We start from the raw sequence: 14,319 nt of genomic DNA on the forward strand, positions 1-14,319 counted from the left end.
GTCAGTGAGACCCAGAGCATGGGGGAGGGGCAGCGGGACCCAGAGCATGGGGGGGTCGCCGAGACCCAGAGCATGGGGGGGGAGGCAGCAGACCCGGAGCATGGGCGGGGGGGGGGGGGGGGGCAGCGGGACCCAGAGCATGGGGGTGGGGGGGGGGGGGGCAGCGGGACCCGGAGCATGGTGGGGGCGGGGGGGGGCAGCGGGACCCGGGGCACGGGGGGACCCCGAGGCAGCGGCTGAGCGCGGCGGCAGCGGGGCTGACACCCCAGCCCTACATTTCTCTTTCTCATTTAAAGAGGCTGCTAAAAATACCGCCGGGAGCCCGGGGAAGTAGGGCAGCTCCCCGCAGGAAAGTTTCCGGACGGGCCCCGGCCCCGCATCGCCCCCGCACCCCTCCGGCCACGAAAGGCTTTTCCCACCCCCCCCCCCACCTCGCTGGGGTGTAACTCACCCCCCCACAACCCCCCCCCCCCACGCCGGCTCCCGGGGGGACGGGGAGAGGTAACGGGGGGAAGCGGTGATGGGTGCACTGCGGAGAGTAGGGAGAGCCTGAGGGGTGCTGTGGGGTCCCCCATGGGACGCTGTGGGGTGCTCTAGAGGATGCTACAGGCACCCTATGTGGGATGCTGTGGGGTGCTCAATGGGACGCTGTGGGGGTGCTGTACGGGATACTATAGGGGTGCTCTCTGGGATGCTCCAGGGGACGCTGTAGGTACCCTATGTGGGATGCTATGGGGGTGCTCTAGGGGATGCTATAGGGGTGCTCTAGGGGATGCTACAGGGGTGCTCTCCGGGATGCTCCAGGGGATGCTGTAGGTACCCTATGTGGGATGCTCCAGGGGTGCTCCAGGGGATGCTCTAGGGGTGCTCCATGGGATGCTATAGGTACCCTATGTGGGATGCTCCAGGGGATGCTCTAGGGGTGCTCCAGGGGATGCTGTAGGCACCCTATGTGGGATGCTCCAGGGGATGCTCCACGGGTGCTCCATGGGTCGCCACAGGGGCGCTATGGGGATGCTCTAAGGGATGCTATGGGCTGCTCCATGGGATGCTGCAGGCACCCTACGTGGGACCCTACAGGGACCCTGCCCGGGCGCTGCACGGGAGCCCCTGAGCCCCCGCACCGGGACCCAGCCGGGACCCCCCACGGCCGCCAGCGGGGCGCGGGCAGCGCGGGGACCCCGCGGGCAGGAGGGAGCCCCGGGCCGGGCTGTGCCTCAGGGGCGGGGCAGCGCGTCCCCCTCCCGCTCCGCCCGGTCCCCCCGTGCCCCAGCCCCGCACTCACCGCCCGGCGCCGGCTCCGCGCCCGCCGCTGCCCACCGCAACCTGTTACCTCTGCACAGGCCCCGCCCCCGGGCCCGCCCATTGGGCAGCGCCGCACCAGGCCCCGCCCCCGGACCAGCCCACTGGGCCGCGCCGCACCAGGCCCCGCCCCCGGACCCGCCCACTGGGCCGCGCCGCACCAGGCCCCGCCCCCGGTCCCGCCCATTGGGCAGCGCCGCGGCAGGCCCCGCCCCATATATAGCATTCAGGCCCCGCCCCCTGCCCCGCCCGCCTCAGGACGGAGGTCACGTGACGCGCCGGTGCCGCCAGCCGAGCGGCGCCATCTTGGGGAGGGAACCGCGGCCTGAGGAGCGATCCCTTCGCGCTCTGAGCCCGGCCCCGGGGCGCCGCGAAGCGGGGAGGGAACAAGCCCGGCTCCCGCCACCCTCCCCAGGGGTCCGTGCTGCTCCCGGACCTTCAGGGAAGGGCAGGCAAACGCCCCCCCATCCCTCCCCGGGCCCGCGCGGGCTGTTTCCGCCACACACATCATGGCGCCGGCCCCGCTCAGCGCCGCCTCCTCCTACGGCGGCCGGGAGCGGTCGCACTTCTGTCGCGCCTGCGCAGCGCGGGCGGCACCGTGACTAAGATGGAGGCCGGGGCAGCGCGGGCGCCGCCGCCGTTCTGGGCCGGGGGTCCGGCCCCGGGTCAGGTTTACGTTCCCAGCGGGCTCAGCCCCACTCCCGGCCCCGCGGCCGGGCTGCTGCCCCTCTCCCGGACGCTGTGAGTGCGGGGCGGGCCGGGGCTGGGCCGGGGGACTGGGGCCAGGCTGGGCCGGGCCCTGGGGACGGGTGGGCCGGGGGCTGGGGCCGGGCGGGCGGGGGGCTGGGCTGGGAGCTGGGGCCGTGGCCGGGCGGGGGGCTGGGGCCGGGCGGGGGGCTGGGGCTAGGCCAGGGTCTGGGGACGCGTGGGCCAGGGGCTGGGGCCGGGCCGGGCCCTGGGGACGGGCGGGCGGGGGGCTGGGGCCAGGCGGGCTGGGGCCGGGCGGGGGACTGGGGCCAGGTTGGGCCCTGGGAATGGGTGGGCTGGGGGCTGGGGCCAGGTCGGGGGCTGGGGCCAGGGCGGGCCCTGGGGACGGGTGGGCTGGGGGCTGGGGCCGGGCCAGGCTGGGCCGGGCGGGGGGCTGGGGCTAGGGCGGGCCCTGGGAACGGGTGGGCTGGGGGCTGGGGCCAGGTCGGGGGCTGGGGCCGGGCTGGGGCCAGGGCGGGCCCTGGGGACGGGCGGGCGGGGGGCTGGGGCCAGGCCGGGCTGACCCAACCCGACCCTCCCCCCCCGCAGGAGCCCGATGGTGACCGGTACCTCCGTGCTGGGCCTGAAGTTCTCCGGGGGGGTGATCGTGGCGGCTGACACGATGGGCTCCTACGGGTCCCTGGCGCGGTTCCGCGGCATCTCCCGCCTCCTGAAGGTGAACGGCAGCACCGTGCTGGGCGCCTCGGGGGACTACGCCGACTTCCAGTACCTGCGGCAGGTCATCGACCAGATGGTGTAAGTCATGCCAGGCCCCCCCCCCCCCCACTCCATCCTCCCCCTGCTCCCCCATCCCAGCGCCTCTGCTGAGCCCCCCGAGGGGCTGCGGGCGGCTTCGCACCCCTCGGGGCTGTTCCCAACTTCGCTGGGGCTGGACAGAGGTTTCTGCCTCCCCTCAGGATCGATGAGGAGCTGCTGGGAGACGGGCACAGCTACAGCCCAAAGGCCATCCACTCCTGGCTCACGCGGGTCATGTACAACCGGAGGTCCAAGATAAACCCCCTCTGGAACACCGTCGTCATCGGCGGCTGCTACAACGGCGAGAGGTGAGGGAGAGCGACGTGGGGCACAGGATGGTCACTACACATCCTTCCCGCTCCCAAGAGTCCCCCAGAACCACCCCCCCAGCCTGTTTCCACCCTGACACTCACACACATCTCTCCCTTCAGCTTCCTGGGCTACGTGGACATGCTCGGCGTGGCCTATGAAGCCCCTACGCTGGCTACGGGTTACGGCGCGTACCTGGCTCAGGTAGAGCAGGTTCTGGCTCTGGGACCGTGGTGCTGGGTGACTGAGCTGTGGAGCTGTTGGGTTTCTATTGTTTTCCTTTGTGTTTCCCAGCCGCTGATGAGGGAGGTGTTGGAGAAGAAACCCAACCTGACGAAGGAGGAGGCCCGCGACTTGATCGAGCGCTGCATGAAGATCCTGTACTACAGAGACGCTCGGTCCTTCAACAGGGTGAGAGCCCAGCGGGGTCTGGGGTTGGTCTTGGACCTGAGGAGGTGGGGTGGTAACACTGAGCAGCGCTGGGGTGCGTTCAGGGCCCTTGAGCAAGGCTGAACTCTGTGTCCTCTGGTGTCCTGCAGCCTCAGGAGAGCGGTTTGAGGCTGAGCAGTGCTCGTTTCCAGCGTTTCCTTAGATCCAGGGATACTTTCCCCCCCCTGCACCATACAACATCCAGCAGCTGCAGCCTGTTACTGCAGAAAGAAGCTGCTTTCCACAGCAGCTGTCAGCTCTGGCTGCTCCCAGGGGCTTTTCACCCTTAACACAGAGGCTGGGCTGTGCTGACACCTGATGCTGTTTTCCCTCCGCAGTACGAAATCGCCATCGTGACGGAGAAGGGGGTGGAGGTGGAGGGGCCGCTGACGCTGGAAGCCAACTGGGACATCGCACATCTCATCAGGTGAGGCCTGGGGCTCTCTGGGCTCCTGGTCTGTGTGGTGCTGGCAGCTGGGTGAAGCCTGAAGGGACAGAGCTGGACCCTGTATGGCTCTTGTGGGGAAACGTCCCCACCGCAGCTGAGGGCTCTGGGAAGCGGGGGAAGCGCTGGCTGCTTCGCTGTGGGAGCAGCTCTGGGCTCTGGGGCTGCTGGGCCCCTCTCCCCAAAGCTTTTCCTGGGGGCTGATGGTGACCCCTGGCAGTCCCCTTGATGGGAAACCCCCCCAGCTTAGAGTGGGTGGTGGGTGTCGGTCCAACTGTATCACCATCTCTTCCTGCAGCGGCTTCGAGTGATCTCCAGGAGCGGCCCCAGGAGCAGCCCCAGCCCCCTGGCTCCCCTTTGACCCCTCTGTAGGCACCGTATCCCTGTTATTTCACAGCCCCAACCCCTTTTGGTAAGAAAATAAAACCTCTTAAAGCCGAGTCTGTGTGTCTGTCCCTGGGGTGGGGACGCTCCAGAGCCGCTTCCAGGCAGCGCCAGCCACTGGCAGCCCTGGGGCCTCTTCCCCTCCTGCATCTGTCCTGGCAGTCGGACAGATGGACAGGGCCAAGACCTGAGGTTTGCCCTCTGAGGAGGGAACCTCCTGGGGCAGCACCCTGGGATCAGCACTCCAGGGGGGTGTGTGGCCAGAGGTGCCTGTTGTAGGGGAAAAGGAGCCGTGGCCCAGTGGTAAAAGGCTCCTGGGGGTGGAAAATTGGGGCAGTGGGAGCTGCACCATGGTGCATCCTGGGGCAGAACCGCCACCCAGAGAGGTGATGCAGCATCTGCCACGCTCCAACAGTCCTGTCTCCTCTCTGGTGAGCTGCTCTGGCAGCTCTCACTGCCCAGTGCCTGCCCCAGCTGCCAACGCTGTGGTGCAGTGTTGTTTCCTCTAACAGGGATGACTGTTAATGAAGATAAAAAATTATCTCCCTGTTTAAACTCCCCCATCCCACGGCTGTTCAGGGCTACAGCAGCTCCAGCCTCAAAGCTGAAGCTCCACAGGATCCGCTGCTGCAGGGGGAACTGGAATGGCATATCCCCCATGGCACCACTCTTCACCTCACACAGGGAATAAATCCAGACACAGGTTACTCCTCCCCACAAGAAACACTGAAACATTCCAGAGAGAATTTTATTAACCTTTTTCCAGGCTTTTATTAAAAAAAAAAACAAACAAACCAACCAAAAACCTTCCTGGGGAGGGGGAGGATGTTGCCCAGAGCTCACTGCAGGGGCAGCAAAGCTGGGGAGCTCAGCCCTGGGGCTCCAGCCATGGAGATGCCCATAGGTGGGACCCCGGGGCTGGGGGGGGGACACGCTTGATGTCACACACAGGGGGGGCTGGGTGTGCTGAGCTGCCCACCCCTCCTGCTCCCCAGCGTTACCACAGACAGCTGTTGGTAAGAAAAACACGTGTTTATAAATCCATTTCCCTGGTTTTATTAAATGTTCCACTTATGTACAGTTTAAAGATGAACCATTTACAGGCCTGCACATGCTGCCTCCTGCGTCCTGCGGCCAACGGGGACGGAAGCAGAGCAGGTGCAGGTGCTTCGGGCTCCGTGTGCCGGACGCTTCCCGCTTAACCCCGTGCTACAGACGATTAAAAAAACCCCTCCAACATGCAAATCTGTAGAAAAAGTTGAAGCTGGCAGTGAAAAATAAACCCCAACGGCTTCTTTTTTTGTGCACCTCACAGTTTGTCGCTGGGACTCGGAGCTCTAAGGAACGTAGTGTGTGTCTGGGGGCCACCGGGTGAATCGGGTTTAGCAACGGGGCCAGGGGGGTTCTCAGATCCCACCTACAGCCCAGGCAGGGCCAGACAGGGGCAGGTGGCTGCCTTCCTCCTCCTCATCCTCAGTCAGAACCTCTCTGGAGGCAGAGAGGAGCCAGCAGAGGAGAGGAACCCCCACGCCCTGCCAGGTCAGCCCCCAACACCCCAACTACAGCGGGGGAGAACAGGCAGAACATGTCTGGTTGTATCTACACCTGCCCCCCATCTCACAAGCAAAACAAACTCCTCCTCTTTTATTAAAAACCAAACCAAACCCCATCAAAACCAACCCCAAACCAACCCCCCGCCCCCAGCTCAGTGGCCCATTACAGAAGGTTCACACGTTAAAGCAGTAACTCATAGCTAAAGTTCTCCACAGAAACCTAAAGCTCTGGGGGGGGGAGGGGGGGGGGCAAGTGTTAAAATAAAAAATAATAATAATAATAAAAAAAAAATACTCTGTGTTAAGACAACAGAAGAGATTCATATACTGGTTCATAGCTACATCGGGGGGGGGGTGTTTGTTTTTCTTTTTTTCTTCCTTTCTTTAGAAATGGTCACATTGACAATGTATAATTCAAAACATTTCTGCACAATAAAAACAGAAAACTATGGTACAGTGAGGTAAAGAGAACGCAAAAATATTCACCCACAATATATTTTCAGAAAATACCAACCACAGTGATTTTTTTTTTCCTTTTTTAAAAAAAAAGAAAAAAAAAAGAAAAAAAAAAAAAGAGCACAAAAAACTTATAAATGAACAGCATAAATGGCTATTTATCTGAGTGAGCGCCTACGAATTTCCTAAACCCACAAATCCACAGGGAAGTGTAATGGTCTCAATCCAACATTTATTCCAAAAATACCCCTTTCTTTCTGGATCCCGGTGCGCAGATCAGTGCTCAGATTTCCATCAGATCCAAGTCAGCATCTTCGAAGCCATAAAACGACTCAGTCTCGCTCTCCCCTTCGAAGAGCTGGTGGAGCAGCTCCGGGTCCGCGGGCTCCTCGGCCGGGGGCCGATCCTGCGCCTCGGCCGCCGCCGCCGCTGCTGCCGCCGCCTCGGGCTGCTGCTCGTCGTTCAGCTTCAGCTGCTCCTCCAGGGAGGCGATCAGCTCCTCCTGCATGTCGGCGTTGCGTGTGGGTGAGTTGGCTGTGCCATCCGGGCCGGGCAACACGCTGGCTACCAGGAAGGATTGCTGCACCAGCTCGGGAGAGTCACTGATCACCTCCAGGACCTCCGCCAACCAGCACAGCACCAGCTGGAGGAGAATGTCCGAGTCGCAGGTGGAGTCCGCCATCTCCTTGGCTTGTTCTTTCCACTTTTTATGCAAGAAGTTTTTCACAGTCCTTTTTATACAAACATCCAGGGGTTGGATTTTGGAGCTGCAGCCGGCGGGGACCACGGCGGGCAGGGTGCTGGAGGCACTCAGCAGGGACAGGACTTCTTCGGAGAGGTGCGTTCGGTGGCAGTCCAGCACCAGCATGCCCTTGCTGTTCTGGCACTCCGTGTGCTTCTGCCACACGCGGGACGCCCACAGCTCCATCACTTCGTCGTCGCTGTATCCGTTCTCCTTCGCCTCCAGCATGATGGATTCCGGCACGTTGGCGGGCTGCTGCACGTGACCCCTGTAGAAGACCAGCGCTGGGAGGACGGTTCCATCAGCCAGGATGGTGAGGACGACGTCACACCAGGGCTCCCCGGTCCCCACCGTCTGCAAAGCGTTCTCCTTCCTGTCGTCGCTGCTCAGCACCTCCACGTCCAGGAAGAGAGAGATCTCATCGATGGCTGCGATCATGGAGAGGGGCAGGTCTTGAGTGTGGATCTGGCGCTGCACGAACTCGATGAAGCAGCTGGCGTTGTCCTCTACGTCCTTGGGGAGGGGGTGAGCTACCGCCCTGCGAGTGTGCGTGCTGAGGTTGTGCCGCAGCATGAACCTCACCGCCCACTCGTAGGAGATCTTGAAGCCGCCTTCGAGGGACCGGCCGATCTTGGTGGCTTTCTGGAAGAGGGTCTCCTCGTTCACAGGCAGCTGCTGCTCCCGCTGCGTGAGGACCCACTCGGCCAGTTTCTCTTCAGCCTCCAAGCTGAGGTATTTGCCCTCTGACAGAGACGCCAAGTTCTCCTCTTGGAAAGCCTGGAACCTCCGGAGCCAGCGCTTGATGCGCCTGGGAGGGTTCCTGAAGTGCTCGGCCGCCTGCTCGGTGTTGCAGCACAGGGCGAACAGGACCACCCGCAGCTTCTTCACCGACAGCTGCTCCTTCCTGCTCGCAGGTTCCGGCTCCTTCGCCGGCTGCTCGTCCTCTCGAGCATCAATGTTTAAACACTCCTCCTCCTCCTCCTGGCAGAGCAGGGGTCTGGCGTAGGCGGCCGGTGCCAGCTCTGGCTCCAGGTTGTCTTTCGTAGGAACCACAGACTTGGCTTTCAGAGTAGCAGCTTTACTGGGGGAATAGGCAGCACAGGGGTTCTTCAGGCTTTTGTCCTGGGGCTGGATGTGCCTTGAAGGGAGAGAACACAGGACCCTCTTAAAACCCAAGCAGGGAAGCTGCTGAGGAAGCATGAAGGAAGGAAAAACCCGACCCCAACCCCGCACAGCAAACCCAGCAGTGGTGGAGCAGTTTACAAGCAGTTTACCTGGAATGGGATAACCAAGTCGGCCCTGTGGAGAGAACACAGAACATCGTTTGTAGCTTCCAAACACACACAAAGTCAGTGCAAACAAAGTGGCTCTTCCAGAGGAGGATCAGCCTCCCCCTTGCCCGTTACTCCTGAGCACCCCAAACGCTGTAGGAACGGCCAATGTCCCTCTGTGGGAGCCCCGACCTCCCCCAGCACCTCCCAACCACTGGAGAAGCCAAGGCTGCTCCATGGGGCAGCACAATCCTGGGAGGAGAAGGGCCAAACCCCCACGTCCACCGGCAAGGAAAGCTCAGTGCCTTTGGGGGAATTCAGGGAGGTTTTGGGCTCTATTGAAAGCCCAGCAAGGCAGCTGCTGGAGGCACAATGGGTCCTGAGCCGCAGAGCGGCCCCAGGCCTGGCATTGTCTGTCCCTGTCAGGACCTCCAGAGAACAGCACAGCCGGGCTCCAGGCTTAACCCTCCATCTCCATAACAAAGGACGCTCATTCAGGCAGCCCCCGAAGGTCCCCAAGGCCTTCTGGCCGCTCAGCTTTGAACCTGAAGCCTAGGAACCCATCCCTTGTTTCTTGAATTAATTCCACCCCCCAACTTTCCTGCTCCTTTTCCAACTCTCACCTCGGAAAATAATGTTACTGAACTCGTGGGACGGGTTGAAGACCAGATGCTTGGCCATGGCATCGCCCTCCGACGTCGCGAAGAGGCAAGAGGAACAGGACAGCTTTACACCGCTGGAAGGGGAGGAGGAGGAAGGGGGGAAAAGGAGGGGAAAGACAGAGAGAGAGAGAGAAGGGAGCTGAGTATCAGATGTGAGAACACGTGCACCCCCTCACCAGCAGACAGGCTGCACCCCCACCCCAAAGCATGAACCCCCTGGAAGGGAACGGGCTCTCGGGCACCGCGGTGCCTCGTTCAACCCATTTTCCTCTGTGGCATTAAAACCCCAACATAAGCAGAGCTGCTTCTGAGGCAGATGAGGAAAAGGAAGAGCAGAACTGGGGGGAGCAGAAGGGGAACGCACAGCCAGTCCCCAGGTGACTAAGGCAAGGTGAGGAGGTCTCATTACCAGGCAGTGTAGTTCTTAAACAGAGCCAAGTACTTGGGACTCTTCCGAGGAACGTGGTTGCTGCAAGACAAGAGAGTTTATTAGAACACCAGAATTCCTGCAGGCACTTCAAGAGCTACAAAACCAGGCCAAACACAGCACTGGCTTGTTTTTCCCTCCTTCCTTCTTTAAATGATTAAATCCTAGGTGAGGGTTTTACAAGGGAGCACTGGCAAACACCAGCTTTGCTCAGCAGCCACAGATTTAACAGCGTGGAGTCGCTCCTGTGCTGGGTTCTCCCCATTTAAACCCCTCACCCGTGTCCAGAGCCTCACAAGCTGGCATTTCCCAGCAGCCAGGGACAGGTGGGGACACTGAGGCAGGCAGTTGAAGCCATGGCAGTTGAAGCCTCACACGTACTTGATCATGTGGTTGGCATAGGCTCTGGAGCAGCAGGTGCTGTAGCGACACAGCGAGCAGTGCACGTAGGTGGGGAAGTGGTTTGGGAAGTCGGGGATCTCGAAGCTGCACTCCAGACAGGTCTGTCGCCCCAAGACACTCCTGGGGAGAAGAGGGGTGTTTCTGTTAGTGCCTGAACAGCATCTCTGGAGCTACAACCATCAGCAGGGCAAAAAGGGGAGCGACATGCCAACTTTCACAAGTCTGTGGTTGAGCTACTCTCATCCTGCACCCCAAGTTCCTCAGACACCCCGTGCCCAGCTGTGTGTCTCCTGTTTCCTGCCATCAGGATCGTGCCATTTGAGAGTGGATAATAAATAAGTGAAAGAAGATGAAAGTAACTGGAGCTGAGGCAGCAGGACATGGGACCAGGAGAAAGCCCCCATGCCGATGAAATTTCCTCGTTCTCTAAAGGCACCCACTAATCCTGTACTCTGCAGTTTCACCCTGAGGCCTTTGGTAACCTGACTTCATAACACTTCCCTGGGAAGCTCAATTTCCCCAGCATAAAGATTCCTTGGCAACTGGTAGGACAGAGCTGCCCAGTGCTGAGGATCCTGTTACCCGGCGCTGCAAAGCTCCTACGTTTCCCTTACACACAGTAAATCATCTTTTTAATTTGAAATTCAGCAAAGTATCCTGACATTTTTTTGACTGCTCTCTTCTGGACGCTCCTCTGGACAGGTGGGTACAGGAAGATGGGCTGGGGGTCGGTAGCAGATGACAGTGGGGTGGTTTCCTGCCCAGTGCCCTGCGACATGTCGCTGGAAGAGATCGGCACCGTCCGCGGCTGGCCCCGAGACGCCCTGATTGTGACCTGCAGAGGAGAGAGACACCCAGAGCTCCTCAACGCCAGGGCAGGGGTCATCCCTCCAAGCTGAGCCCCCTCCATTTGGAGGGGACACAATTCTTCCCAGCAGAGCCCCAGAAGTGCCTGTCCCCAATAGCTGTGCCCCAGCACCCCAGCTGGGAAGGCTGAGCCTCTGTGGGCCCCTTTCAGCCCCACTCTCAGCCCCTGTGGGTGCTTCCTGAGGAGAAGGGGCTGGGCCCAGCCGTTGGGTTCCTTACCTTGGTTCCAGGTTTCAATCCTTCCAGCTGTTTGGGCTTTCGGAAGGTTTTGTGGTGCTGCAGCTTGTGTTCGATCTTGTCCTTGGCAAAAAGGAACTGGAGCCTGCACTTGTTGCAGTGGTAAACACTCTTCTTCTAAAGCAAAGGAAACACACTCAGTTTAGGGAAACAAAGTCACAGCACAGAAAGGTTGGAAAAGGAGAAAGAAACCAGAGCCTGACACCTCTCCCCTCTCTGAAACCAAAAGCAGCCCCGTTTTTGGGGCAGGTGAGTCTCTCCCCTCCAAGCCCTGTGTCTCAGGCACTCTGGTTTTAGGCTGTGGGTTTGTTTTAGTGACACTAACAGGCTCTGTGGGTGCCCAGACCCAGCAGTGCCACGGAACAGACTCCTCCAGCCCGGATAACCACAGGCACAGGAGCAGAACAGCGTGTGGGGCAACGCTCCTTGGGGAGCTGCCTCTGCTGCTTACAGAGCCAGCACAGGATTTCGGGGCAGATTGGGCTCCATCTCTCTATTCCCAAAGTGCTTCAGCTCTGCCCACGTACAGGATGCTGCTGGCAGAGCCAATGTATGTGGAAAGAGAGCACTGAGCTATGGAAGGATGCTGTGACCACAGCGTTAGCAACTTATTACCTGGAGACAACCAAATTTAATCCCCAGATGAACACAGAGCCCACTGCTGGTGGGTAATCACCACGTGAAGCACACACAGCCCAGCAAAACAGGCCTTTTTCCTGCTAAGGAACAAGAAGCTGTGCTGCTCCTGAAGGAGCAAAGCCCCTTCACCTGGGCACAACTGCTATGCAAGCTCTGCAGTGACAGTGTGCACAGTGTGTTTGTTATGGAGAGACATGGCAACTGCTAGAGCCCCACTGCCAGCCACGGTGTGCCTGTTCCCTTCTGCTGTCATGCTCCTGTTCTGGGGGAGAGGGAGCCCTGGGAGCAGGAGGGTCCCTGGCCCCCCTGCCATACCTGATGCCTCATGAAGTGCTGCTGGAAGGCATTGCCATTCTTGAAGACCTTGAGGCAGTAGGGGCAGAGCAGGTGCCGCGTGTCCTCGTGGATCATTCGGAAGTGACTGTCCACCTCGGAGTAGAGTGACGACCGGTACTGACAGACCTGCAGCACAGGAGGGAAGAGGGAGCAGGGAGGTGACACAGGAATCCCTCTCACATCCACCACTGCAGCATGGAGATCGCCTGGATCCCCAGAGATACCTATTCCTGGAGTTTGGGAATCAGGTCCTAGAGAACCTGCCAGCTCATTCCAGCTAAAAGGTTCTAAGTCAAGCAGCGTGTGCTCCAGCAGTTTGGAGAAACAGGCTTGATCTACTCATATGAAAAGGAAGTAGGGACAATTGAGGCTCCAGACCCAAGAAAACAAAAGGAATGGTGTCTGTTTCAACTTATTTCACAAGTTTCTTCTCTGTTTTCTCTTGTTGGAGGGGCAGTGTTAGGGTCTGTGTGTGGAGAGGACACGCTCAGAATCCACATGAGCACATCTCATGGCAACAGTGTCAAGAGAAGGTGTCACACAAACAACAAGCTCTTCCACTCCAGAGTGACAACTTCTCTTTATGGCACAAGGCTCTGAACATCACTGGGTCAAACAAACACCCATCAAGCTGATGCAGTGTTGGGGTGCTGGGAACCAGTGCAAAGCTGCCCCAACAGCCACTGGACTTTGAGAAGTCTGGACCTGGAAAGAGGCATCAGGCTCCACAGCTCCATTTTCAGGGCCCAACCTGCTTGGCCCCCTTAAAAACACCACGTTTCCCACTTCCAAAGCCCAGCCCCATAGGCACTGGTGATACCTGGCAGACATAGGGCATCTCCCCAGGCTTGTGAGTGTCCTTCATGTGCTGCAGGAACATCGGCTCGCTCTCGAACGCCCACTCGCAGATCTTGCACTTTGCTGCCAAAGGAAAAGCAGGGGACAGCTGGGGGACAGAACTCACCCTACAACATCCCAAAGCAGCTCGTTCCCAGCAGCAGAACTTAATTAAAACACAATGGAGATGGCTCCTTCTCCTGGCTCACAAACCCCAGGCAGGACACACCCCCAGCTCTCCACACATCTGCAGTGAGCACAGGACAGGAACCCCCTTAAACCTGCAACAAGGGCAAAATCCACTCACTTGTCGACTCGTAGGGACTGTGGACGTTCTCCAGGTGACACTGGAGCTGGAAGGGAGTGGAGAACTGCCTGTAGCAGTGCTGGCAGATGGTGTGGACATCCACCTCCCCGTTCTGCTGATCCAGCTCAACGTGGTGCTTCATGTGATTCATGAACCTGGCAGAGGTGAAGGGAAGGTGTGTGAGGAGGAATCTGAGCATTTCACACCTTTAACTCTGCACCCAAGGGTTTATCACCACGTTATGGTGATTCCTTCCCACTCTTCCCATAAGTCTCTCCTGCCCAGCAACCTCCCACTCCCTGGGGCCAGGGGAAGCAGAGGGTGAGGAACAGAGGCCGTACTACTCGCCCTGAGCACCTCTGACCCCACCAGGTATCCCACCACCGAGGACAAAGCCCTTCACCCTATCCCAACAGGCCAACACAGTGGATCAGTCTGAACCAGCTGCTGTGAAAACACCTCCTCTCCCTGTGGAAAAGGCACAAATTAAAGACTAGGGGAGCTGTTCTTCAAGAGTTATTTCCTGCTGTGACCCAATGAGAGGTCTCTGCTGAAGAACACAGCACAGTTCTCCTCACCACGCCACCTCCTTACAGCTTCTGCCCTGCCTGAGCTCTGTGACCATGGGCAGATCTATTCCCTGCTCCAGTTCTGCTCTTAAGCCACGATACAGGGAAGCTGCAGGGCCTGAGAGACTGACACTCACAGCTCGTTTTTCCTTCTGCAGAGGGGGTAACACAGGGGCAGCTTCTGCAAGGAGCAGTGAGAAGTTTCCCCCAGCTCTGACCAAGCCAAAGCTGACGGCTCAGGGCTGGACCTGCTGCTGACCAAGGCTGAGCTCACCAGGACAGTCCACAGAGCCCTGGGGTAACTAGTGAAAAGGAAGTGCTGCCAGCTGCTCTGTGCCCCAGAGAAGGGGTGAGATGATGTGAGAAACCACAGACACCGAGGGCAGGAAGGGGTGGAAGGAAGAGAGAGATGCCCCCGCAGCCCGTGGAGAAGCCCATGGGGGAGTGGGTATCCCCTGCAGCCCAGGGAAGAGGACAGGGAGCAGACACCCCACCTGCAGCCCAAGGAGAGTCCCCAGGCTGGAGCAAGGGACACACATGGAAGATGCTGTGACCCCTATTAGAGCAAGCTCCTGGCAGGCCCTGCAGCCCATGGGGAGAGGGGCCCACTGTGTCCAGTCTGTTCTGCCTGTGACGCTGATT

General features: G+C 59.8%; 2 protein-coding genes across 2 annotated transcripts in view; one reads left to right on the top strand and one right to left on the bottom strand.

Moving 5' to 3' along the window:
* The first annotated feature begins 1,906 nt into the window (after positions 1-1,906).
* PSMB4 (proteasome 20S subunit beta 4) lies at positions 1,907-4,428 on the top strand. Its single transcript, XM_084276746.1, has 7 exons — positions 1,907-2,043; positions 2,599-2,805; positions 2,967-3,113; positions 3,237-3,318; positions 3,409-3,525; positions 3,882-3,970; positions 4,287-4,428. The coding sequence occupies exons 1-7, from the start codon at positions 1,910-1,912 to the stop codon at positions 4,297-4,299; spliced, it is 789 nt and encodes a 262-aa protein (XP_084132872.1). The 5' UTR covers positions 1,907-1,909; the 3' UTR covers positions 4,300-4,428.
* A 696-nt stretch (positions 4,429-5,124) lies between these two features.
* Positions 5,125-14,319, bottom strand: part of POGZ (pogo transposable element derived with ZNF domain) — a 29,781-nt gene continuing 20,586 nt past the window's right edge. The window contains exons 9-18 of the mRNA XM_084276819.1: positions 13,109-13,263; positions 12,785-12,885; positions 11,944-12,090; positions 10,972-11,106; positions 10,548-10,720; positions 9,865-10,005; positions 9,466-9,525; positions 9,018-9,130; positions 8,398-8,422; positions 5,125-8,261 (exon numbers count right to left, since the gene is read on the bottom strand). Coding sequence (XP_084132945.1) covers positions 6,665-8,261; positions 8,398-8,422; positions 9,018-9,130; positions 9,466-9,525; positions 9,865-10,005; positions 10,548-10,720; positions 10,972-11,106; positions 11,944-12,090; positions 12,785-12,885; positions 13,109-13,263 — 2,647 coding nt within the window. The 3' untranslated portion in view covers positions 5,125-6,664. The remainder of the gene's footprint in view (positions 8,262-8,397; positions 8,423-9,017; positions 9,131-9,465; positions 9,526-9,864; positions 10,006-10,547; positions 10,721-10,971; positions 11,107-11,943; positions 12,091-12,784; positions 12,886-13,108; positions 13,264-14,319) is intronic.

This window comes from Gallinula chloropus, assembly GCF_964237585.1.
Source record: "Gallinula chloropus genome assembly, chromosome: 29".
Lineage (NCBI taxonomy): Eukaryota > Metazoa > Chordata > Aves > Gruiformes > Rallidae > Gallinula > Gallinula chloropus.

Bases quoted from the DNA above. Each gene is read 5' to 3' on its own strand.
- PSMB4 (XM_084276746.1), top strand. From the start codon at position 1,910: ATGGAGGCCGGGGCAGCGCGGGCGCCGCCGCCGTTCTGGGCCGGGGGT. The intron at 2,044-2,598 runs GTGAGTGCGGGG...CCCCCCCCGCAG, and splicing joins CTGCCCCTCTCCCGGACGCT to GAGCCCGATGGTGACCGGTA. The intron at 2,806-2,966 runs GTAAGTCATGCC...GCCTCCCCTCAG, and splicing joins CAGGTCATCGACCAGATGGT to GATCGATGAGGAGCTGCTGG.